The following is a 24,739-nucleotide window of genomic DNA, read 5'->3' on the forward strand; positions in this document are numbered from 1 at the left end:
TAACCAACATGCGAAAACAAAACAGCAGCGATATACGGCAGATATGCTTGCACGGCAAGATAACCACGTGACCGGAACCCACCTGGTGGCGGCTGGCGTAAGCTCCAAAATAACCAACATGTGAAAACAAAACAGCAGCGATATACGGCAGATATGCTTGCACGGCAAGATAACCACGTGACCGGAACCCACCTGGTGGCGGCTGGCGTAAGCTCCAAAATAACCAACATGCGAAAACAAAACAGCAGCTATATACGGCAGATATGCTTGCACGGCAAGATAACCACGTGACCGGAACCCACCTGGTGGCGGGTGGCGTAAGCTCGTAACTCAGATCTCGGCTCGCATCTCAAAGCAATAAACCGCCCGAGCGACGGCTCGTATCTCGGAAAACTCGTAAGTTGGTGCACTCGTAAGTCAAGGTTCCACTGTATATGTATATGTATGTATATATATATATATATATATATATATATATATATATATGTATGTATATACACCCTGATTATATATATGTATGTATAATATATTATATATATGTATGTATATATATATATATGTATGTATAAATATAAATAAATAAATAAATATATATATATATATATATATATATATATATATATATATATATATATATATATATATATATATTCTCTATTGAAACGTATCGCAATGTGTACAATTTTATATATATATATATATATATATATATACAGTATATATATATATATATATATATATATATATATATATATATATATATATATATATATATATATACATATATTGGTCATTATGGGCCCCTTCTCATTGTGGGCCTTGCGCAAAAGCGCCATTGGAGCCATTGTAAACTCAGCCCTGATCCGCAAAATCTCTGGACTTGTGAAGCAATGGCAGTCACAGTATGAGCAGATGGAGATGTTGTATAGATTATGTGAGGATTGACTTGATGGTGAAGTGATTAATGGAGACAGATTTAATTCATTGACAATGAAGCAGTGTATGGCAGACTTTACGGCACAGTGTGCAACAGGGGCAGTCCTTTCCTTTCATATGCACCAAATGGCTGCTGGTTGCACAATTTGCTGGAGGTATGGCTGTGCCATTGATGTAGGATACAGCAGGTATTTTGAATTTGGCCATGGTTCATAGGTGTAGTTTGACTTCTCCATTTGGAGGGAGGGGAGGGGGCAAGGGCTTAATATTATTATTAATAATGGGTCTGACTTCAAAAATTACAGTTTGTTAGTGAAGTTGCAGTGTACGTGTACACTGTCAATGCAGTTTATGTTCATATTTAATCACCCTTGTTTTTTGTTTTAGCCTAATGTTTAGCCCGTTCCTGCACAGCATGTGTTATGCGGTATGCTTATGCAGTAGGTGTGTGTGATGTGTGATGTGTGATGTGTGATGTGTGATGTGTGAGTGTGTCCGGTGTAACGTTTGGTTATTCAGACACAAACAAGTCAACAAGATGGCGGGCCAACGGACTGCCGTTTATTCGTCATGGTGTCGTGAACATGCCGTAAACCATGACGTGAACATAACGTCATGATGTAATGCGTTATGTTACAACCATGTCGTAAACCATGACGTGAACATAACGTTATGATATAATGCGTTATGTCGCATCTCCCTTTGACAAACAACAAACGGAAAATTAAGTGAAGCATGGCACAGCAAGTAATAAAAGATGTAGCTGATGCATGAACGAACATGAACAAAATAAGTGTAAACATTTAGAACATACTGTCACAACAGTAAAACAGGGGTAGACTACCCTGAGTTACAAGGTGCTAGAAGAAGGGTTAGTCTGCCCTCAGTTTGTCACATAATCCTCTAGATGTTTGGGTCTGTTGATGACGCGGCCTGACTTCGTGGTGAGAGGATTCTGACCCTGTTCAGGCGGCAGAGAGGATGGCGTGTGTGTGACTGGCGAGGGTTGCCCTGTACGGGCTGTAGAGTGCAGGCTGCTGCTGCACGGGCAGTGCTGTGTGGTCTGAGCTGAGCTGGGAGCTGGCAGACCAGCTGGAGCAGTAGCACAGTGTGGGGTCGGTCTGGTCGGTTGCCGGGTTGCATACGTCAGTGCTGTGGAGCTTGGCTGATGAGCACCGTATGTTGAGAGGCGGAGGTGTTTCCTGTTTCGGCGATACTTCCTGCCATTACTTTCAACGATATATGATCTGGGCACACTGTGATGGGCTACAACTGTTGCAGGCAGCCAGTTGTTTGTACCTGGGAGTGGAGTCATCCTTACTGGGTCTCCTGGGAGGAGGGCAGGCAGGTCTCTTTGGACATGTTTGTCGTGGTGGACCCGTTGCTTCTCCTTGCTCTGATCGAGCTTCTTCCTGACCTCATCACAGTTCAGAGTAATTGGACGCAACAACTCACGAGAGGTTGGCAGCAGGTTGCGGGGTCTGCGAGACATGCAAAGCGTGGCAGGTGACATGTTGCAACTTTCCAGCGGCGTGGTCCTGTAGTCAAGGAGGGCCAGATGTTTATCACTGCACTTAGACCAGAGTCGCTTTACCGTCTGTATGGCTCTCTCAGCTGCACCATTTGACTGAGGGTATCGGGGCGAAGACGTCTGGTGATTGATGTGATAGTCAGCACAAAACTGGGAAAATTCTTGCGAGCTGAACTGAGGTCCGTTATCTGTTCTGAGTGTCTCTGCGATGCCGTGTCGACACATTTGTGATTTGAGGGCGTTGACAGTGACTGCTGTGCTGAGGTTTGTCAGAGCATCCACCTCGATGAATTTGGAGAAACAGTCGGTTGTGAGTAAGTATTGATTCCCTTCATATTCGAAGATATCAGCAGCCACCTCAATCCAAGGTAACAGAGGTGTTTTCAGGGGCATCAGAGTTTCTGCGTGCTGCTGACTTTGGTACAAACTGCACTGTGGGCAATCACTGACGACGTCTTCAATTTGTGCAGTCATGCCTGGCCAGAACAGAGCTTCTCGGGCTCTCTGTTTGCATTTGCTGATTCCCATGTGTGAGCCATGTATTTGTCGCATCATGTCTGGCCGCATTGTTGTGGGTACAACGATTCTCATGCCTTTGTAAACAATTCCATCCATCACCGACAGCTCGTCACGGTACTGCCAGTATGCACGGATGCTGTGAGGTGTTTCAGCTTTGGTGTCTGGCCATCCTTTCAGAACCATGGTGTGCAGTTCATTCAACTCTTCAGCAGTTCTCTGCTGGAACTGCGCGTAGCGAGACGGCACCACTGATATGAAGTCTACCATATTGATTAGCTCAATGTCCATCTCTTGTGTAGTATCTGGGAGGTTAGCACGGCTCAGGGTGTCGCCCAGTGGAATGTCCTTCCCTGGTTTGTACGTGATTGTCAAGTCATACGGCTGCAACTTCAGGAGCATTGATTGTAGCCTCATAGGTGCTGCTAGTAGGGGCTTGGTGTGAATTGACTGCAACGGCTTGTGGTCGGACTCGACGGTGATGTTTGATGTACCAAATATGTAGTAATGGAACTTCTTGCAGGCATGTACAATGGCCAACATTTCCTTCTCCAATTGCGAGTATCTCTGCTCAGTCGGTGTGAGCGCACGGGATGTATATGCTACAGGGTGGTCATCTTGCAGAAGCACTCCTCCGAGAGCGTAACTGCTGGCATCACATTGAATGGTACAGCCTTTCTTGGCGTCGTAATAGGCCAGCACCGGTGCATTGCAGCACAACTGTTTCATCTTTTCAAAGCTCTCGGCTTGAGGTTTGTCCCAATGGAAGAGGACATCTTTGGGCAATAGGGCACGAAGTGGTGCATCCACTGTACTTAATTCTGGTAGAAATTTTGCCAAATACTGGATGAAGCCAAGTATTCTTCGGACATCTTCTTTGTTCTTGGGCTCTGGCATTGCTTTCACGGCCCTCACTTTGTCATCATCAGGTTTCAGACCACTCCCTGTCAAAATATGCCCTGCATATTTCACGGATGATTGTTTCACATGACATTTGTCAAAGTTGAGTTTGAGGTTGAAAGCTGTAGCTCTGTTGACAACTTGTCGCATGATGGAGTCATGTTCCTCTGGGGTCCTACCCGCCACCAAAATGTCGTCCATTATGGCACGAGCGCCTTCGATGCCCTCCAGCATGTTGTCCATGATACGCTGGTAGATTTCAGGGGCGGATCGGACCCCGAAAGGGAGCCTCAGCCAACGGAAACGGCCAATTGGGGTGTTGAAGGTGGTGAGAAGACTGGACTCATATGTGAGCGGGATCTGTAAGAATCCGGATTTGGCGTCAAGTACAGAGAAATACTTTGAACCTGGTATCATTGATGCAACCACTTCTTCAACTGTTGGAATGTAATAGTGTTCTCTCCTAATTGCCTTGTTTAGGTCTTTTGGGTCAATGCAGATTCTGATTTTGTCTTTCTTAACTACGGTGACCATGGAGCTCACCCAGTCTGTCGGTTCAGTGACACGAGCAATGTGCCCATCTTTTTGCATTTCTATTAGCTTGGCTTTAACCTTGTCGTACAGAGCTTTTGGTTGCCGACGTGGTCCATGGACAGCAGGGGGCACAGTGGGGTCGATTTTCAGAGAATACTTGCCTGGCAGTACACCTGTTGTGTGGAGAAGATCAGGATAATCACTAAGGTCACTGACCTTGTGAATTCTCTCAATCAACCCGAGTGCTGTGCTGGCTTGGCCGGAGAGAAGTGGTCGTTGCTTTACTCTGACGACATAAAAATTGACGTCAACAGCGTTTTGTTTGTGCGTCACAGGCAATGTGATGCATCCCTCAACAGCAAGGTCATGCTCCGAATAACTCTTTAACTTGCTATCGGTGGCAGACAATGACATGTGGGTCTTTAGACTGTGAAACAGCTCAAGCGGCATTATGGATACTGTTGCACCTGTGTCAATCTGTGTCTTCACGACCTTTGTTCCAATCTTGACATCAGTCCACCATTCTGTTGCTGCATTTGTTCCATGAATGTTGTTGACACTGTGCGTCAGGGTCGTGTCATCAGACTCGTAGTCACACTCAACAGCATGCGCAGCAGATCTTGACTGCTCTTTCAACTTCTGTCTACACACATGGGCGAAATGGCCTACCTTCTTACAGAATTTGCAGGGGGCCTCCCTGGCGGGACACTTGTAGTGTGATGATGAGTATCCGCAGTACCAGCAGTTTTGGTTGTCTGTCCACTGTTTTCTGGTGGGTGTCTTGTGACGGGGTGGCTGCTGTTTGTTAATGGCATACACCTTACTGTCTTCGTCCGCAGCAATAACTCGCAAGCTCTCCTGTGAGGTCTCGTAGTTCTGACCGATGCTGGTGGCCTTGTTCAGTGTGAGCTCGTCTCCTTCCTGAAGGCAACGTTCAGTCACCGCTGGATTAGCGGATCGCAGGACAATGGCATCCCGCAGCATGCGGTCCGTGTTGACGCCATATCCACAGTCTGTCACCAGCAGCCGCAGGTCAGTTACAAAGTTGTCAAAGCGTTCACCGGGCAGCTGTTTACGCCTGTTGAAGTTTACTGTTGCTCTGATTTCATTTTTCTTGGGAGCCACGTATGCAGTGTACTTGTCAAGTACTCCAGTTAAGGTTTCATTTTCTGCAGGCACACCTTCGGTTGCAGGAGTCCATGTGAATGTGTTGTAAATTTCTCTGCCTTTGTCGCCTATGTATGTCATGAGATAGTTTACTTTGACAATTTCCGTGGCCGTGGATAACGGTCCGTTGAACGTAAACACACAATGTTGTTTAAAACGTCTGAACTCCTTTTCAAGATCTGACGCTTGCCAGTTCATACGTGGCTTTTCTGAAGCATCCGCCATGGCGACAAAATAGTGCAACTCACTTGCGTTGACAACGACGTGGACGGTTGACGCAGCCGGATCCCGTGTTTGTAGGATTCGCCTTCGCGGGGCGCATGCGAACTTCAACGAGCAAAAGGAGGACCAATAATGCACAAATGACTTTCTTGTCTACGTAGATATAAGAATGATATTTTCATCACTCGTTCGCTTCATTTTCGGCGTGGAACGTCGATGAAAACCACTTCTGACACCATGTAACGTTTGGTTATTCAGACACAAACAAGTCAACAAGATGGCGGGCCAACGGACTGCCATTTATTCGTCATGGTGTCGTGAACATGCCGTAAACCATGACGTGAACATAACGTCATGATGTAATGCGTTATGTTACAACCATGTCGTAAACCATGACGTGAACATAACGTTATGATATAATGCGTTATGTCGCATCCGGGCTGTAACTTTTTGACCATTTGAATTTTATTAAATTTTCAACAAAGCTTTATTATGAGAATATGGAGAAAGCAAATTAATAATTTTGGTCAAAAGGTAAAACATAAAACATAAAACTGTCAATTTTCATCTGATCGACCTGAAATTTTAAGAATTTGCGTATTGGGTCACAGAATTGGTTCATCAATCGAAAGTTTAAAAAAGGATTATTTTTGAGATCTAAAGATGAAAGGGCAAAGCTGCATACAATCATCAATGTTCATTTTGTATTTTTTTTTAACTGTTTTCTTTATTTTGAGCAGGCGGAAGAAGAAGAGGACGACATCTGAATACAAACGGATGCGGACGGGCTTTGCATTTTACGATGTTTTCTAGTTTGACATGTTTACCAGCTACCACCAATATTACTATTAGCATAACAACAAATTCTTGAATTAAAAAAAAGAAATCGAGTACTTTATGAATCATGTCTCCCCGGTGATACACATACATAAACATAGTCTTAATATATATACTGTTCTTACCTTAATGACTAAAGTAGTTAATGACAAGTCCTCTGGAATCCGCGTGACACTTAAATCGCCTTCTATGTGAAGAAGAGTCAGTGGAGAAAATCTTTCTTCCTCCATGGTTGAGCACAAACAGTTTCTAATCCGTCTCATTGCAAAAAAGCTTCGTTCCGAAGTGGCTTCATTTGTGAAAATCCTTCATTTGTGAAAAATCACAAATTTCAAAGTTGTTAATCTGATTTGAAAATAGGATGCAGCCAATCACGGCACTCTATGCAACTACCACGATATCTGCCGTGGCTGGGGGAAGAAATCCAAGCACTTGGTTCCAAGTTGTATAATCCAAGTTGTATAACTCACATCTAAATACGGGATGTTTTTATCTTAATTGTAAACTACTGAAAAAAATCAGGGTGGGGGAATTAACCACGCCCCCACTGCCCCCCCCCCCCCAAACTCCGCTGGTGCGGCGATTGCCTGCCTACACTTTGTGAAGGACACAATGGGATATTTTATGTCCACTAAATAAAGTTAGTCGATGGAACACCCAGTTTTATGTCCACCGGAGGAGCAGCATACACATTGATGCCCCGCTCTGCCTGCGAAACACCAGGATGACAGTTTCTATCCGGGCCAAGATTCAAACCCAGGCTCGACAGTTCAGAGGTGAGTGTGAATGGAGGCAGTTGCAAACAATTATGCCAAGAAGGTTATCGTGAAGCAGACTGCAAAACAGTAGCAGAAGTAGACATTATAAGTTCTGTGTGGCACAATGATGCCAAGAAACGGTGCTTTATTTAGTGTTTACGTGCAAGGCACATCTGCTTGGATTGAAGATGTCAGTGATACACAGAAAACATTTCCACCTTGCTCATGGGAATCACCAGCGTGATGAATGGCTTGGCAGGAATGCAAGCTTTCCAAAAACAACACACCCAAACGAATGATGCAACGGAGAAGCGAATCAGCTGTACTGAGGCTGGAGTTCCAAAGAAGCCAAGCCCCCTAGACCTGAATAATTGCCAGGTATTCAAGGGAGGATCTCTCAGAGCAGAACAGCAATACCAACCCAGCGAAGTGCCTTCACCAATCTCAACCCCTTGACCTGTTTGTCGATTACATCTCTATGTCTCTTTGAACGTCAGGTTCACAAAAACTTACAGCTCCATGCCTCATCTTTCAGGTGTTGCCCTGGTGTCTCTTGACTGTTACCCTGGTGTATATTGGTCTGCCTGGAGCGGCCCTGCACTTACTTGGACAAACCGTTGCTCTACAAAGACTGCTACAGCTCTTCATGGTGACTTGTGTTACATGCCAGAGCCCGTTTTTATGATGATTGTCAACCTAGCTCACAATTCTCTACACATTATGTAGCTAACATTGCACGTGCTAAACGATTCCTTCACAAAACTCCAATATATAATCTTCATGTACTAATTTCCAAGTCCCACAGCAACAATAATTACATCATCAACCTTCCACTTGACTGAAGGAAACAATCAAAATTGAAATAGAAACTCATTTTCGGAACAATAATTGGGCATTAGTGGATGTATATTTAGGTAAACCTTCAAGTGGTATAATTTTACACTTGCATCAATAACAATATCATTTTCCATCCAAATGACCTCTATGTGCAACAAAGTTTTACTCGAATTCAGAACATAGTCCAGTTTTGAGGTAGGGTAAGTAAAATGGCATTGCTACAACAGTTGTATATTTTAATTTGTATATGTATGCCCAAAGTGTACATTATCCTCAAAAAATCGCTCTGTACAAGAGTGCACTCAATGGGGGTGATGACTTACACTATTGTTTCTTGGTGCAATGCCACCCAGAGGGTGCTAACCTATACTGTGATGTGAGTAAATATAGTCCTGCACTAATTTTCACTTTAAATTTTTCCTTGAGAGCTCAAAGTTGAACATGTCTGAGAGATTCACGATGTCAAGCTCTGTGTCAAATTTGTCGATTATATCTGCCCTCGTTGTCCAGTTATTTTGCCGACAAACAGACAAATTCACAGAGGTGGATGATCGCCACACTCATGCACCGGCCTACGACTGCAGCGCGAGTTAAACGAAAAGAAAACCTGAAATTTTCTCTCATTTTAGTTATTTTTCTTTCAGGTATGTACTGCTGTCATTTTAGATGGAGGGCATCAGGGTACAAACAATCAGTAATGAGAATTCCCATTCCTGATAATTCAATCGTGCCAGGTGGCTACTCATAACTAGAGTGGTGACGAGGCAGCCTACAATCAGGACAGGAATTTGTAATCGGCTCCAATACCGACACACAATGGCCTAGTCTTTCAGGAAGGCACTGTGGATCTTTAACATCCACCAGCGAATGCCATTAGACAAGCGAACCAGCTTCATGACCCCCTGAAGGATGGCATACTCATTGATCCACTATGATGAGGTAATAGTTACTCGTACACTTGCTCCCTATGGGAATGACATGAAGGGTCATGTTGTTATCCTCTTTGGGGTATATAAGATTACAATAGATCTAGGCTCGGATCCGTTAGTCTGTGGGGGACACGATAAACATAATGCTTGAAGAACATTGGGTTTCCTCCCTTTCAGTTTCGTGTTAAAAAGCAGTAACGACCGTTTAAAAAGCTAATCATATGTGTTTGTGGTTTATAATATTTTTACATCCAGGAGGGGTGCCCCCCGAAATGCCACAATAAGCTATTTATACACGTTAACACAGTGTTCGTCCAAGGAGGAAAAACGCCTTGGGGGTTGGGGGGGGGGGGGGTATCAGTAGTATTAATATTGTTTTGTAATAACGTGAATATTATGCTATTATCATTAGTGTTGTTATTACTTACGTGATTAGAAGCGGCCTTGGAAAAATTCCACCTTGGAAAAAAGCTATTCATACACCTTAACAAGGGTTTCACCCAAGGCGGAAATCCCCTTGGGAGAGCGGGAGGTAATGAAGTCGCTACAACTTCCATCATGTGACCCTTAGTCATCCTGTCTAAGTTTGGTTGAGATTAGATAAGTAATGACCGAATGTATCGTGGTCAGACAGGCAGGCAGACAGACACCAACCTGGGTATTTTAGTATGATCGATGGAATCAAATGAAGACTATGCAGTTGAAAATACATCTCAATGCTAGCCTCTCAGTCCAGTTGATGTTGTGACATCACAATCACAAGAACAGAGATGAAACCTGTCCAGATGGGTAGGTAAAGCATTTGAGAATGGCTGCGTTCAATGCTTGCATGTTTTTCATATCAATTCCTCGTGTGAAAGGGTCTTCACCAATGTGTATGTACATGCGTAAAATCTTTTAGCATACCTGGTTTGGTGGTATTTCCATTTCCTTTCGTGTATCACTATCGGATACACGACCTAATGCAATAGTTCCATTGGGTGCTGGCTATGCAGTTTGTTTTTAATCAGGGTGTTTATGGTACCTGACAAGAAAGGTGTGCATCAGAGAATAATAAACATGAATCCAATGGTAGAGGGTGGTGGGGGTTGGAAATTAATCCACAAATATTCCCCTGAAATCACATCACGCATTGCCCACCAAAAACTAATTCACACATCATCGCTCAGAGTGACCTTTGGGATGAAAGATCTTTCCAATTTGTTTTCAATGAAAACAATTAATTTATTGTGTTTAATAAGTGTTCTTAATCCCCCACAACATAGTCATGCAAAGCCTCATTTGAGATGCATAGCAAAGTAAAATAAAAACAGCCCTGCTAATAATGAGATGGCCTCTTTACAACTTTCTCCTGCAAACATACATTCATTACCTCATAGGTGTAACACAGACAAAATAATTGCTAATCATTTGCATCTGGATTTCCATGTTCACGCATATGGTTAACTCTATCAAACCAGCTAACACACCAAATAAGACAGCAGATCAGCAATGCTTTGATATTAGGTCAACATTAGATGTTGTGCCACAAAATGTCTCTTTACCTTCTCAGGAAACAAAAATCAAACTTTGTAGAGTGAAACCTGGTTGTGTGTATGTGGACAAGCCAGAAACTTTAAGGGCCAAATTATATTTTGTATGCAATTGATCTAAATATTAATGATGGGCAGGATACATCAACTGACAACATACAGGAATAGCTTTACTCCCAGAAAGTATAGGATCCTAAAATTGTCATGGTGTTGGGATCAACAAGGACACTGCATCTTGGAGCAAATAACCCTTTCTTGCCTGAGTTGCTTTCCTGTAAGATACACTAGAGTCAATATTTATGTAATTTGTTGTTTAACCACAGCTGTCTTTTCAGGAAATTTGTTTACAATCATGACTCCAATATTTTAGCAACTATCATGTTTCCTCTGAGATGGGTATTCTGGAAGACAATTGTGCTGAAAAAGGCTATTATCCACATTACGAAGACCTCTCATCATTGTTAAACATGCTATCATTATCTTTATAGATGAGTAGAAGTAGTGGCAGCTGATGGTACTGTATTCAATGAAGAGAGGACTGAGGCTCAGATCAGTGTTGCATTAACCATAAAATAAGCAAACCCCCTTACCTTTAGCCTTCTGAATCTGTAATACTCGTGAAAAGCTATGTCTAGGTGATTGGTGTGCAGATAGTCCGTTCAAATACTTTCGTGAGTACTTTCACTTGTCCCTTCCACAAGCCATGGAAGATAACACTGCCCACTGGCAGCAGGCAACCAATGAGAGGGAGCAGCCATGTGCTGGAGAGGCAGTCCCTAAAGGGTTAAAAGCCACATCAGCACATTCACGCAAGAGTGGGGTAAAAAGAGTACAGCAGATCGGACATCTCTCTCTGTTTCGTGGCTCGTGGGAGTAAGACCATCAAGAGGCAATGGGGGTGTCTCTCATTGACATCTCATTGCCATCCTCCCTCCCCATGCCGCACCAGCCCTATGCAACACAAGTCTGCACGGCCATGGGTCATCCTGCAGCCAAGACCAGCTTGTGCCAGCTCAAGTCCTCACCTGTTTGCCCCTTTGTTCCTTTGTTGAGCCCGGTAATTTGGCACCATAGCGGGGTTTAGTTATATCCCTGTAATAAGTTTGCAAGCTCCCGTCTGCCCTATTTGTGTCTTTTGACCACCAGATATATTTTATGTATTTATAGTCTCTTCTTCTTTATCCACCATATTGCTTTCATAAATCTATATATTAAAGTAGCGGCAGTTTTTTGTCCGTCTGTCCGTCACGCTACGTCATAACATCTATGATGTCATTATGGCATACGACGACTGACTCCATCGACTACCATTTTAATTGATATGCCGTTCAGACCAAACACGTCGTTGAAGCGGTCAAACCTGTCATATATCACAATCACTATGCTCTACCTTTACGCTTTTCATTGAGGGTGAAACACAAACAAACCGATTGTTAAAATGACCATCAAATATCGAAAGCATATGCGTTACAGGTCATCCAACAACACCGTACATATAGGCCTTACACTTTGTGCCTTCATGTCTCACCTTCGGGTCGCTTTGGAAAAATTAAGCCCAGGTTTCTTAATATAGTAGTGTTGTTTTCGTAATAATAATAATAACGTTAACAATAATCTGTATATTAAATATAACTGTAGCATTTTAATCCCAATGTCGTGAATGCAAAGTTACTGGATTGAAGTGGTGTACGGTTCATGAATCGATGATAAGCGGTGTACGGTACTGATAACCGCGGGAGTAAGGAATTAGCCCAGGTTTCCTAATACAGTAGTATCGTTTTCGTAATAGTCATAATGTACCGGTAATGTTCATAATATAGTAAATCTAATGGTAACACGAATCCCTTCGTAGTGACACAGTTTCCGGTCAGGCTGACCGTTGTGTTATAATGCAAATATACAATGTATAATGCATGTATCCTTGATGCACAGATATACATCACGGAATGTGCCGTGACACGGGGGGGAGGAGTCTGGCGTGCTGAGCCGGGGTTGAAGGACATGCCGTTGTGAGCTCTTGGGCACGGCCTTATTATCCGATACCCAAGTAGTGGCTGGTTTGCTTTACACTGTAATAAACAGTTAAGCCTTTGCTGTTGTAGAATCCTTGAAAGCACCCAACACGACAGCCTTTGCTACGACTCATCAACCAAAGCCAGGGTGAGAGCCTGCGGCATTGTGGAGTCCTGCTTCCCACCAGTGTTTTTACACACGGACAGCTGTACGTTGTAGCGAGTAGAGTAGGAGACCCACCCGATCTGTGCATCTTTGCCAACGAAGGTGGATTACAGATAAGGAGAGGAACTGCACATGCTGCAGGCCGACTAATCCGCAATGTTGTTTATAGTGACATCATATAAATACTCAGGGGTAGATCCAGAGTGAAACCTAGAGGGTTAATAGCTCCCAAGAAAATGTTGCCTTAAAATTATTTTTTTAATGGACTAAAAAAAAAACTTTAAATGGACTCAAATACATTAAATGCACCTTTTATAGTTCACGAATATATAGATTACAACAAACGTAGACTAGCTATATGTAAAAATTGAATCACCAGAGGCCCCCATCTCCCCCTTCTGTCTCCATCAATCGGTCACTGAAATAAAACATTTTTTTTTTTTACTGATCATGACTACTGTTCACAATCACAAAGCATAAATTATGCCAATGGAAACAATAGGCTATTCGACTAGAACGCTAATTAGCAACGTTTGTTTTGGTGAGATGTATAAAACAACACGTTTGTTTCCTGATCGTGGCTTTCATTCACCATCATTGACACTTTCATATTGCAATTTATCATTTATTTTCCCTTCAACGTCTGATCTCTGGGAACATAAATCAATTTCATAACATTTTCTGGAAATAAGTGTGTGGATGAGTAAAATTAACATTGGGTTGTTAGCAGTAAACATATAAACTTCCGGGAGCATGCGAGGCAGCGCTTTGTTGCCTATACACTGCCCAAACAAAGGGAGGATTTTCTGTGGAACTCTGGTCCACGGGTCCCTGCTTGTAATCCATTATTTGTAAGGAAATATCTTCTCGCCTTCTTAACTTCTGACAGCATGCGCAACTGCCAGTTTTTAGTATTTGAATGATCCTTGGAGGACTGTGCATTGCTCAATGAATGCAGTTTAAGTTATTAAAAGAACGCAGTGTGAATTCAGAGATCTTTGGTCTCTCACACCAGGTGCTGTACGATACACATTTAAATAGGGAATTTGGGTCACCCTCACACCCTCAAGCAATCCCACTCTCCCTTCCATTCTGAACACAGGGGGCGAATAATGTATCACCTCAAACCTTCCTGTGTACACCCTGGGTACAACCCCCAGTTTTTAGCTCATTCCATCTCGTGGCTTAGGAGTGAATAAAAGTCAAAGAAGCAAACAAACACACAAACATACAAACAGACACTTTTCCGAAAAATTTGTCAACTGCTCTCCCTACCTCCTCCTCTCCTCCCTCATCTTACCCTCCCCCACCCACCCCTCTCTTGTACCTGATGCTCCCCCTCCTTCTTCCGAAACAGTATGGACCTCAAACATCCGGGGACTTTGCTCAAACCTGACTGATCTCTCTATACAGGTTACTTCTCACAAACCAGACTTGATCTGCTTAACAGAAACTTTCCTCCTTCAAGACATCCCTGACTCCTTTGTATCTCTCCCTGGTTACTCCCACCTACAGTATGGTATACCTGAGCCTCGTCATGGTGGCAGAGTTTCACTGCACATTAAAAAAAAACGATTTCTCACTCCGTGCACTGCTCTTACACCTCTCACACCCCATGAGTACCTCTGGCTATGGCTTCCCCTCAACTCCCACCTTCTGTTCATATGTGTTGTAACGTCCACCAAACAGTGATGACTCCATTTACATCTCGCTGTCCGACAACATGGACCAACCTCTATGCACTTATCCCAACTCTCTCTTCCTTATTTGTGGCGATTTCAATTGTCACCATGCCAGTTGGCTGGGTGTGGGTTCCTCTCGCACCAGCCATGGCTCCTCAGCAAAGGACTTCTGTGACTCATTGGGACTGACACAATCTGTCAATTTCCCAACCAGAATCTCAGTCAATGGAGCATCTTCTCTTCTAGACTTGGTTATGACTAATTTCCCATGCAAATGTCTGCTGTTCTTCTTCTCCAATTGGTTTCAAATGATCACATGCTTATTAAAGTGGACATCTCTCTGGACATTCTAAGAGAGCCTCCTCAGCTCCGACGAGTCTGGAATTTCACTCAGGCGAACTGGCACGGTGTTCAAGCTGCTATCAAACAACAAAATCCCACCACGACTGTCACTGACATCAACTCATCCTAGGAATTTTTCCAAATAAATTTGCTCTCTCTCATGCACAGATTTATCCCATCTCGTCTTCAGTTGTCTTACCCTTCATCCTGCCCAGGATACACTGAATCTTGTGGTGAGGCAGTTGCCCTGAAACAACTTGACTTCACCTCCTGGAAGGCAAATCCAACTGAAGGCAATTTCAGTTCCTTCCACAAAGCTCAGGACAGGTATGTGTCTACTCTCAGGAGAGCAAGGAAACAATATCACTCTACTCTCAAGACTGAATTTTCAAACCTGTCTCCCTCCTCCGAATTCTGGTGGTGTCTGGTCAAATTTGTTCCTGGTGTTTGTTCCCCCTCCATCTGCTCCATTAACTCAAATGGTTACAAAGCTGACACGGCACGTGAAAAAGCTGAATGCCTCAACTCTTTGTTTGCCTCAAAATCTTGTGTCCCAAACCCATCACTCTCTGTACCGACTTCACCCATTCGTACCCAACTGCTCCTGGACTCTGTGTCCTTCTCTCCTGACAAGTTGGAGAAGTGGCTGTCAAACCTCGACTCTGATTCTGCAACTGGCAGTGTTCTGGGCCCTGTGCTTTTTCTGATCTTCATTAATGATCTCTCTGACTCTCTGGAAAATCCTCCCTACCTTTTTGCTGACGACTACACTCTCTGCTGCTTCAGATCTCAATCCTCAGATCGGCAGGCAGCAGCCTCTTCACTCTCTGCGGACATGGACAAAATCACAAACTGGTCAAACAAGTGGAACATGTCTTTCAATCCTGACAAATCTCACAATCTCACTCTGTCTCTCTCCGAAAAGACTGTCTGGTCAACCCTCCCAGCTACTTTCGCAACAATTCTCTCGAAGAAGTTCTGTCACTGAAGCTTTTGGGTCTCACTATCTGCCAACTGCCATGTTCTTTCCTGGGAAAACCACATTTCCAAGTTGGCCTCCAAAGCCAGTCGCCAACTGGGCATCCTCCGTCATGCGAAGTCCTTTCTTGGCACTACTGAGTTCCTCACCACATACAAAGCTTTCATCCGCAGCTTGTGTACAACTCCCTCCAACCCCCAGCCCTCTCCCTTCCACAGATCTCTTGATGTCCTGTTCCTTACAGTTGTGCTTCCCTCTCTCGCCCCCTCTTGTCCTCCGCTCCCTTCATTATATGTTATATGTGTTAACTCTTTACATGAGCCTTGACCGAGTATAGAAAAAATATATTAAAAAGTCAATTCCATTTTGGTTCAGATCCAAATCAAGATCTGGCCTTTCAGTAGTAGGATACAAAACGTAAACTGTTCAACTTAGCGGAGGGATGAGGCGTGCTCTCCACCGAGTACCGTTATAGTTTACCTTGATCTTACACTCAAAACCATTTAAATGCCATAGCTTCCAAGGGGTTTGCCCCTCCCTCTTCTCCATGAGGTTGTTGTTGTGATTCAGCATGGTTGTAATTCCTGCCACTGCACCTACTCTGGCATCCATTAGTAAACCTTGGTTGCCAGTACAATGGAAAGGCACCGCTTTTGATCACATTTAACAACAATAAGAAATTTGCTGCAACCAAATGACAATCATGTCATCGTATGTATGCAAGGTACACTCATCATTAAAATGAAGACAGTTAATCCCTAAGATGATTTCATTGTACACACTTTCAAAGTGTGCAGTTTAAAAAATGGTTTTATACAAGAAATACAGCACTGTACTCGTCTTTTTTCCATCAGCTAATCTTGTATTACTCTCTTTAGCAAGGCAGCTTAATGAAATATTTAGGAAATCCCGTTAGCGGGTGGACAAAAGTACCAAATTTTCCATGAATGTTCCTCATGTCATAAAGATCAATTTCAGAAGGGTAGCCATCCAGAAATAGTACAATGAGACCTCAGTAGGGGCTACAGAAAATAAACATGGGATATGACATGTCCTCAGTGGACATGTCATATCTAATCATAACATGTCTAAATTACCCACAGATATGACGTGTCCTCAGTAGGTATGTTTTCATGACCCTTTTTACATGGTCTTTTTATATGACATACGAGTACAACAACAGTTCTTGAAAAAAAAATCAACACCAAACAGTCAAAAAGGCATATAATTAAACTGATATAGATGTCACCTGTACATTTATTCACTTTAAATAAAACAGACAGAGTATAATGCTTCATATATGATGGCTGTAAATAAGGGGACAATGGTGGACAATATCTCTTGTCGTCTTAGGTAGGTTTTAAAGGTCAATCTTTTAACACGAATGTGTGTTCACTACATTCTATTTTTGAGGATAAAACAAACTCGAAAAACATTTTCCATAAAAGAGTAATTATGTCTCTTCTATTGGAATTGTAGACGGTGTCTTGCAAACCAAGCCTCAAGAGCGGTGTACAGCAGTGGGGGGTTTTTTTTATCACAATAAATACATGGCACAATGAGGTGAAATTCGCTGCACGTGATGTGCAACGCACGCAAAGTAAAACGAGTGTTCATTTACATATGTATGATGTCTAATAAACGAAGAAGATATAAGCACACCTGACACTAAGGCCAAGGCTTCAGACTTTGCCACGCTCATGAAGCTGTACCGTCGAAAAAACTGTTCCAAGCCATCATTTTTGATGGGCTTCTTATGAGTCATTAATAAACCACTAGTGGGCCCGTTGGTAAAGCCCCAGTCACACCGGGCCTGCGACCAGGTTACGACCTAGCTGCGACCGAAAATTTTGTGAATCACGGGCAAATCGTAGAAAGAGCGCGCGACTGGTCGCAGAGGTCGTGGGTGACCGCCAGAGCAAAATCAGTCGCAGCAAGGTCGATGGTCATGTTCAAAACTTCTGACCTGCGATTCCAAATCGTAAGAGGTTGCAGACAGGTCTTACATGGTCGTACCACCAGTCGCGCATGGACGCACCACCAGTCGTGCATGATCGTGGGTCAAGTAGTCGCACGATTGGTCGTGCTGCTGGTCCTGCCACCTGACGATTGGTGGTGCCACCTGTCGTTCAACCTCACGATCGGTAGTGCGAGTGTTCGCAGGTCGCCACGATTGATTGTCCGAGCGGTCGCAAGTCACCACGATTGACCGTACGATTGGTCGCTGATCGCCACCACTATTCGCACGATTACCTACGATTGATCTTGCGATCGATCTTCTCCAATCGTTGGTGATCGCACAACCACACGTACCACCAATCGTACGATGACCCCTAAGACCAATCGCTGTTTGCGATCGCAAATGGAGAGCGTAGCAAACATTGACGATTGGTCGTACCTCGGCCAGATTGCTATCAATCGCACGATCCAGAAATCGTACGATCCAGTGTGACTGAAGCCTAAGTTGAACCAAAGTTTCATTCGTCTTCACCTCCTTGTAGCATACCTGCTGGGGGATGGGGTGAGGGGGGGGGTGAGGAATTTTGGATATTCGGGACATTTGGGTATTCTGGGTCTTTTGGATATTTGGGGTCTCTTGGGTCTTTTGAGTTATTGGGGACTTTGGGGTCTTTTGGGTATTTGGGGTCCTGTTATGAAATCAAGTCACCTCTCCAAGAAGATCTCCAAGATGTAACAATCCTCTCCAAGAAGTTCTGTCACTCAAGCTTTTGGGTTTCACTATCTGCCATGATCTTTCCTGGGAAAACCACATTTCCAATCTGGGCTCCAAAGCCAGTCGCCGACTGGGCATCCTCCGTCGTGTGAAGTCCTTCCTTGGCACACCTGAGCTCCTCACCACATACAAGGCTTTCATCCGCAGCTCAATGGAATACTGTTCTCCCCTCTGGGCCGGTGCTCCTGCCTCACACCTAGCTCGTCTTCACGCTGTTGAAACCAAAGCGTTCAGAATCATTGGAATCTCCCGCGATGAAGCTAACACCGAGGGCCTTTCAATCACTCACCGCAGGCAGGTAGGTGGTCGTTCTGTCTTCTACCGACTCCGATCTGGCCTAGCTCCCCCAGCTCTATCTGTGCTCTGTCCCCCTAATATTCCTGCAGGTCGCACAAGATCTGCCAGTAACCCTCTTCTGGTGAAATTGCCAAAATCAGGACTCTCTACTCACCTTTACTCCTTCATTCCTCTTTACTCCCGCCTCTGGAACAAACTCCCTCACTCTCTTCAATCCCACTCCTCCCTCCAGGTCTTTAAAAACAGCTGTTCACCACCATCTCTTGTCTTCCCCCATCCAAAACCTTGATCTCTTCTACCCCCGTTAATTCACCCCAGATCCACTTTTTTGGGGGGGGGGGGAAATATCGACTTCTTTCTTTCCTAGAAGTTCTAACAGTGTCCATGTATTTTAAACCTTTCCCACCTCCCTCCCCTGCCTTCCCATGCCTCCTCCCCCCAAGCCCTCTCCCTCCCACGGATCTTCCGTTGTCCCTGTTCTCTGCGGTTGTACTTGTGTGCTTCCCTCTCTCTCCCCATCGTATCCCCTGCTCCCTTTATTGTATGTTTTGTGTGTCGTTTGTCTTTTTTGTGATTGATGTTAGCTCTTTCACGAGCCTCGATCTTGTATACAAAAAAAAAAAAGTCGACACCTCGTTTCCCAGATATGAGGCTTTATTGAAATCTATCTCCACATACCCTATACGCACAGAACAAGGAATAATATCAGAACTACAGCAAAGATTATACGAGCATTTCATTGTCCATAAGCAAGCAGATAATCATTCCCTGTCATACCTTTCTCGAGCGTCCGCTCACAAAAGACAGATACGAAACCAAGAACTCCTTTGTCCTACAACCCGTTATATTCCCTTCTCAAGGCTAGTCCATTCGAATCCTCTTCTTCATATTTTATCACAGGTCCTTTGGGTCTTTTGAGTCCTTGAGGACTTTTGGGTCTTCTGGGTATTTGGGGTCCTTTGAGTATTTTGAGTCCTTGGGGTCTTTTGGGTCTTCTGGGTATTTGGGGTCCTTTGAGTCCTTGGGGTTTTCTGGGTCTTTTGAGTCCTTGGGGACTTTTGGGGGTTCCTGGTCCTTTGAGTCTTTGGGGACTTTTGGGTCTTAGGGGTCTTCTGTATCTTTGGGATCTTCTGGGTCCTCAGGTTATTTTGGGTCATCTGGGTCTTTTGGGTCATTGGGGACTTTTGGGTCATTGGGGACTTTTGGGTCATTGGGGTCATCTGGGTCTTTTTGGTCATCTGGGTCTTTTTGGTCATCTGGGTCTTTTTAGTCCTCAGGGATCTGGGTTTTTGGGGTACTTGGGGACTTTTGATTCATCTGGATTTTTGGTCATCTGGATCTTTTGGGTCCTTTTGGATCTTCAGGGACTTTTGGGTCTTTCAGTACTGTTGTGTGTTTGTGGACTTTTGAGTCATCTGGGTCTTTTTGGTCTTTGGGGACTTTTGGGTCATCTGCGTCTTTTTGGTCCGAGGGGACTTTTGGGTCATCTGGGTCTTTGGGGACTTTGGGTCATCTGGGTCTTTTCAGTCCTCAGGAACTTTGGGTCATCTGGGTCTTTTCGGTCCTCTGGGACTCTTGGGTCTTTGGGGACGTTTTGGGTCCCTGGGGACTTTTGGGTGATCTGGGGTCTTTTGGGTCACAAGTGTTTAAGGGTCTTCCAAGGTCCAAGGGGTCTCAGCAGTCTAAAGGGTTAAAAGGTACATTTGAACAGAATGTAATTAATTAATAGACGTCAAAAAGTATGACACTCACACCGACACCCACACCGACACCCACACCGACACCGACACCCACACCGACACCGACACCGACACTCACACCGACACTCACACTCACACTGATAGTGACACTGACACTCACACTGACACTGACACTGACACTCTGACACACACACTCTGACACACACACTCTGACACACACACTCTGACACACACACTCTGACACACACACTCTGACACACACACTCTGACACACACACTCTGACACACACACTCTGACACACACACTCTGACACACACACTCTGACACACACACACACACACACACACACACACACACACACACACACACACACACACACACACACACACACACACACACACACACCTCGTCCATTTATAGTAGACTAGCAGAAGTACCCGGCATTTCCGGACGGGGGAGGGGGAGGGGGTAGGGGAGGGGAGGGGAACGGGGGGGAGGGGAGAAGAGGAGGGGGAGGGGAGAAGAGGGGGAGGGGGAGAGGTGGAGAAGAGGGGGAGGGGGAGGGGGAGAGGGGAGAAGAGGGGGGATGGGGAGGGGGGAGGGTGAGGGATGGGAGGGGGAGGGGTGGGAGGGATGGGAGGGGGAGGGGTGGGAGGGATGGGAGGGGGAGGGGGGAGGGGATGGGGGAGGAGGGAGGGTGAGGGATGGGAGGGTGAGGGGGGTAGGAGGGGGGAGGGATGGGAGTGGGAGGAGGTGGGAGGGGAGGGGGGAGGGAGGATGGTGAGGGATGGGAGGGTGAGGGGGTGGGAGGGGGGTGAGGGATGGGAGGGGGAGGGGGTGGAGGGATGGGAGGGGAGGGGTGGGAGGGATAGGAGGGGGTGGGAGGGATGGGAGAGGGAGGGGGAGGGGGAGGGGGAGGGGGAGGGGGAGGGGGGAGGGGGAGGGGGAGGGGGGAGGGGGAGGGGGAGGGGGGGGAGGGGGAGGGGGAGGGGGAGGGGGAGGGGGAGGGGGAGGGGGAGGGGGAGGGGGAAAGGGAGGCGGAGGGGAGGGGGAGGGGGAAGGGAGGGGAGGATGGACAGGGGAGGGGGAAGGGGGAGGGAAGGGGAGGGCCAGTCAACAATGACGTTGCAGTTCTCATGGTCGGAGAGCAGCACAACAATCGCGACATCGTGCTGCATCTTCGCAAGAGCACGAAGCGGATTTTGGAGACTCACCGATCCTGTGACCCACGCCCTCCAGGACCGGCGTTGCCGGGCGGGGGAAGGGAGACCCGTACATTCCCAACCCGTACATTCGCCCTCTCGACTCAAGCTCGTATTCGATTCGTATTCGAAATCGAAAGGGGAAAGGGGAAATCCTTCGTATTCGAATTCGTAAACACGAAATATGAATTAAAATTTAATTCATATCGCACAAAATCGACACAGAAACACGATCGCATAAAGGTGAAAAAACGCAATAGCTTTTCGCCCTGAATTACGTGAAAACGTGTGACGTGTGACGGGATGGAACATCACGTGATCGCTCTGAGCGATCGATTGCAACTCTGCGTCCTGTCGTGGGCGTGGCCAACGTGGCCTCATGCTCCCAGGTGATTGGCTAACTCGAGCTCGAGAGAGCCATAATGCGCTACGTTATGGCAAAAAATATGGATCTAAAGATGAAAGGGAAAAAAACCTATGTGGTGTGAATGGCAATGTTCCTCGCTGAAATGTGAAAAAAGGCAATTGCTTTTCGCTCTGAAATACGTGCGAACGCGTAACTGAGTTAATGGCGGCAAGGAACATCACGTGATCGCTCTGAGCGAATCAGCGCGCTGCTCTGCGACCGGTCAGATTCCGTGCATAATATTCCTCGCTGAAATGCGCTGAGGTAAAAATATGGTTTAAAAATATTATGAAATCAATTTTTAGGTCGGCCATGTTCTTACCAGGCTCAATGGCCATGTCTGTGCCAAATATCAAGTACGTGAGCCTCTCCGTTTAGGAGTCTATCGGTAACATCACACACACACACACACACACACACACACACACACACACACACACACACACACACACACACACACAAACTGTGTTTTTATATATACTAGGGCATGCCCGTACTATATAATACTGTATATCTAAAATTATATCCCCCCCCCCCCCCCCCCTCTATTTACATGAAATGGTTTGGTCCAAAGCGAACGGCTTGCGAGTACGGTGACAATCCCCCCCCTCTATTTACATGAAATGGTTTGGTCCAAAGCGAACGGCTTGCGGAGTTTGGTAAAGAAATCGCCATAGCGTGCACAAACGCGCAGGACAGCGAAAGAATCGCAAATTAGTTTTAATTAGTTTTAAAACATAGTTTAACGCCAACATAGTTTGCCAACGTGAAATAAATGAATACGCTCTCAAATGTGCCGTCCGAGGCAGAGTCTGTCCGGCACGTTCGGCACACGTGATAGCTCGCTGCTCTCTGATTGGTTTGAATCGTTTTTTGGACATAGCTCGGTAACTACTTGTCCGATTAATATGAAACCTTGAAAAGGCACATCCTCGGGTCCCCAGCAATATACCTGGCAAGTTTAAAGTATATCGGACCCGTGGTTGTCGAGAAACAGCGGTCACAGACATACAGACATACATACATACATACACACAGAGATTACTGGAATTATAGATAGATAGATAGATCATATTATTAAGGGCAGTATAATTTTCTGGAAATCCTTTTCCATCTTTCATGGCTATCCTTCTGAAATTAATCGTAGTACCATAAAAAAAAAATTGTGGAACGTTTGGTGCTTTTGTCCAGCCTGTAGCGGTATTTCCCAAAAGCCACCTGACTACTTGTATTAATATCCACATACATTGCATTGTGTCACAATATGTTGATCTAAACCAAGTAGGCAAATGAAACAAATAAGTGTTTAATATGCAAGATTTTACAATACACTTCAAATTATTAAGTGTTACCATTTTCATTCCATTTGCATCAGACAACCATGTGGAGCTGAATCCTAAAATACAGACAATATTAAAAAGAATGCGCAAGTCAAAGATGAGCCTGATAAATAAAACCACACAGGGAGTTATGCTCAAGCGCTCGAAATATATTGTTACCAGAAATTGGAGAAGAAGCTTCTTTTGTCACAAATAAGGGTTCAAATGTGGAGAGAAAAGCATTGGCTTACCAGGCGTAGTTCTAGGAAATCTCCTAAGGAAGGAGCGGAATCGATGCGTACCATCACTGCGTTCGACACCAGAGTAGCAAACCACACGGTCAGGCGATCGGCACGAGTGCTCGGTCTTCCATGCACCGGCCACGTGTACAACAGCAGGCCACCTGGCTCCAAAAACAGCACGCTCGGTCCACCTGGGGTTGAGGTGGTAACGGAGCGACAAAAGTGAGCGGGTGGGTGACTGAGATCCGCTCCTGTCGAATTCACCGGTCACCATAAATAAATAGGCGTGCACGCACATACACATATATGCTGTCTTGTTGGTGGCAACATTGCAATGTACCAAAGCACAGCTGAAACATTAAAGGTTGGACAACACAGCTTAAACTAGAACGCCACTCAGTAGAGCGCATACTCCCGCCGTGGGTCAAGCTGGAATAGTACGATTTCACAAAAGTTTGAGGGAGTAGTTCAGTGACAACACAAGACAGACACAGCACAGATATATATATATATATATATATATACATATATATATCTATATATATCTATCTATCGATCTATCCATCCATATATATATATATATAATATATATATAGAAGATAATGTTTAAAAAAACAAGACAATTTCACTTACATTTTCGGATTCAGCACTCAATTCTATATAAGTGAGTGTATTTTTAGGCACGTGTGACTTCAAATAAAATTGTAAGCCAGAAAAAACTTACGTTTCATTCCTTAGGAATACAACATGTAAAACTGGCCCAAACGTGAAAACAAAACTCGCTCATTTTAAGTCGTACAAGCTCATGCGACCCCTCATTCTTCTGGGAAGAATCCCGTGCACATGCTGGTCACACTTATAAGTCACCTAAGTCTTTATAAGTTCATCAAATACTGACACCGCGATTTACATTCGCTGAGGTAAATGTTGATATCTCTTCTGAGGTAAAAAAAAAAAA

The 24,739-nt window shown here is 44.8% G+C and overlaps 1 protein-coding gene across 1 annotated transcript in view; it reads right to left on the reverse strand.

Annotated features, from left to right (window-relative positions):
- LOC137436834 (neurexin-1-beta-like) overlaps window positions 1-24,739 on the reverse strand; it is a 513,626-nt gene that overhangs the window by 342,440 nt on the left and 146,447 nt on the right. The window contains exon 2 of the mRNA XM_068130988.2: window positions 23,791-23,972. Coding sequence (XP_067987089.2) covers window positions 23,791-23,972 — 182 coding nt within the window. The remainder of the gene's footprint in view (window positions 1-23,790; window positions 23,973-24,739) is intronic.

Source organism: Myxine glutinosa, chromosome 11, assembly GCF_964187855.1.
Source record: "Myxine glutinosa chromosome 11, kmMyxGlut1.1, whole genome shotgun sequence".
Lineage (NCBI taxonomy): Eukaryota > Metazoa > Chordata > Myxini > Myxiniformes > Myxinidae > Myxine > Myxine glutinosa.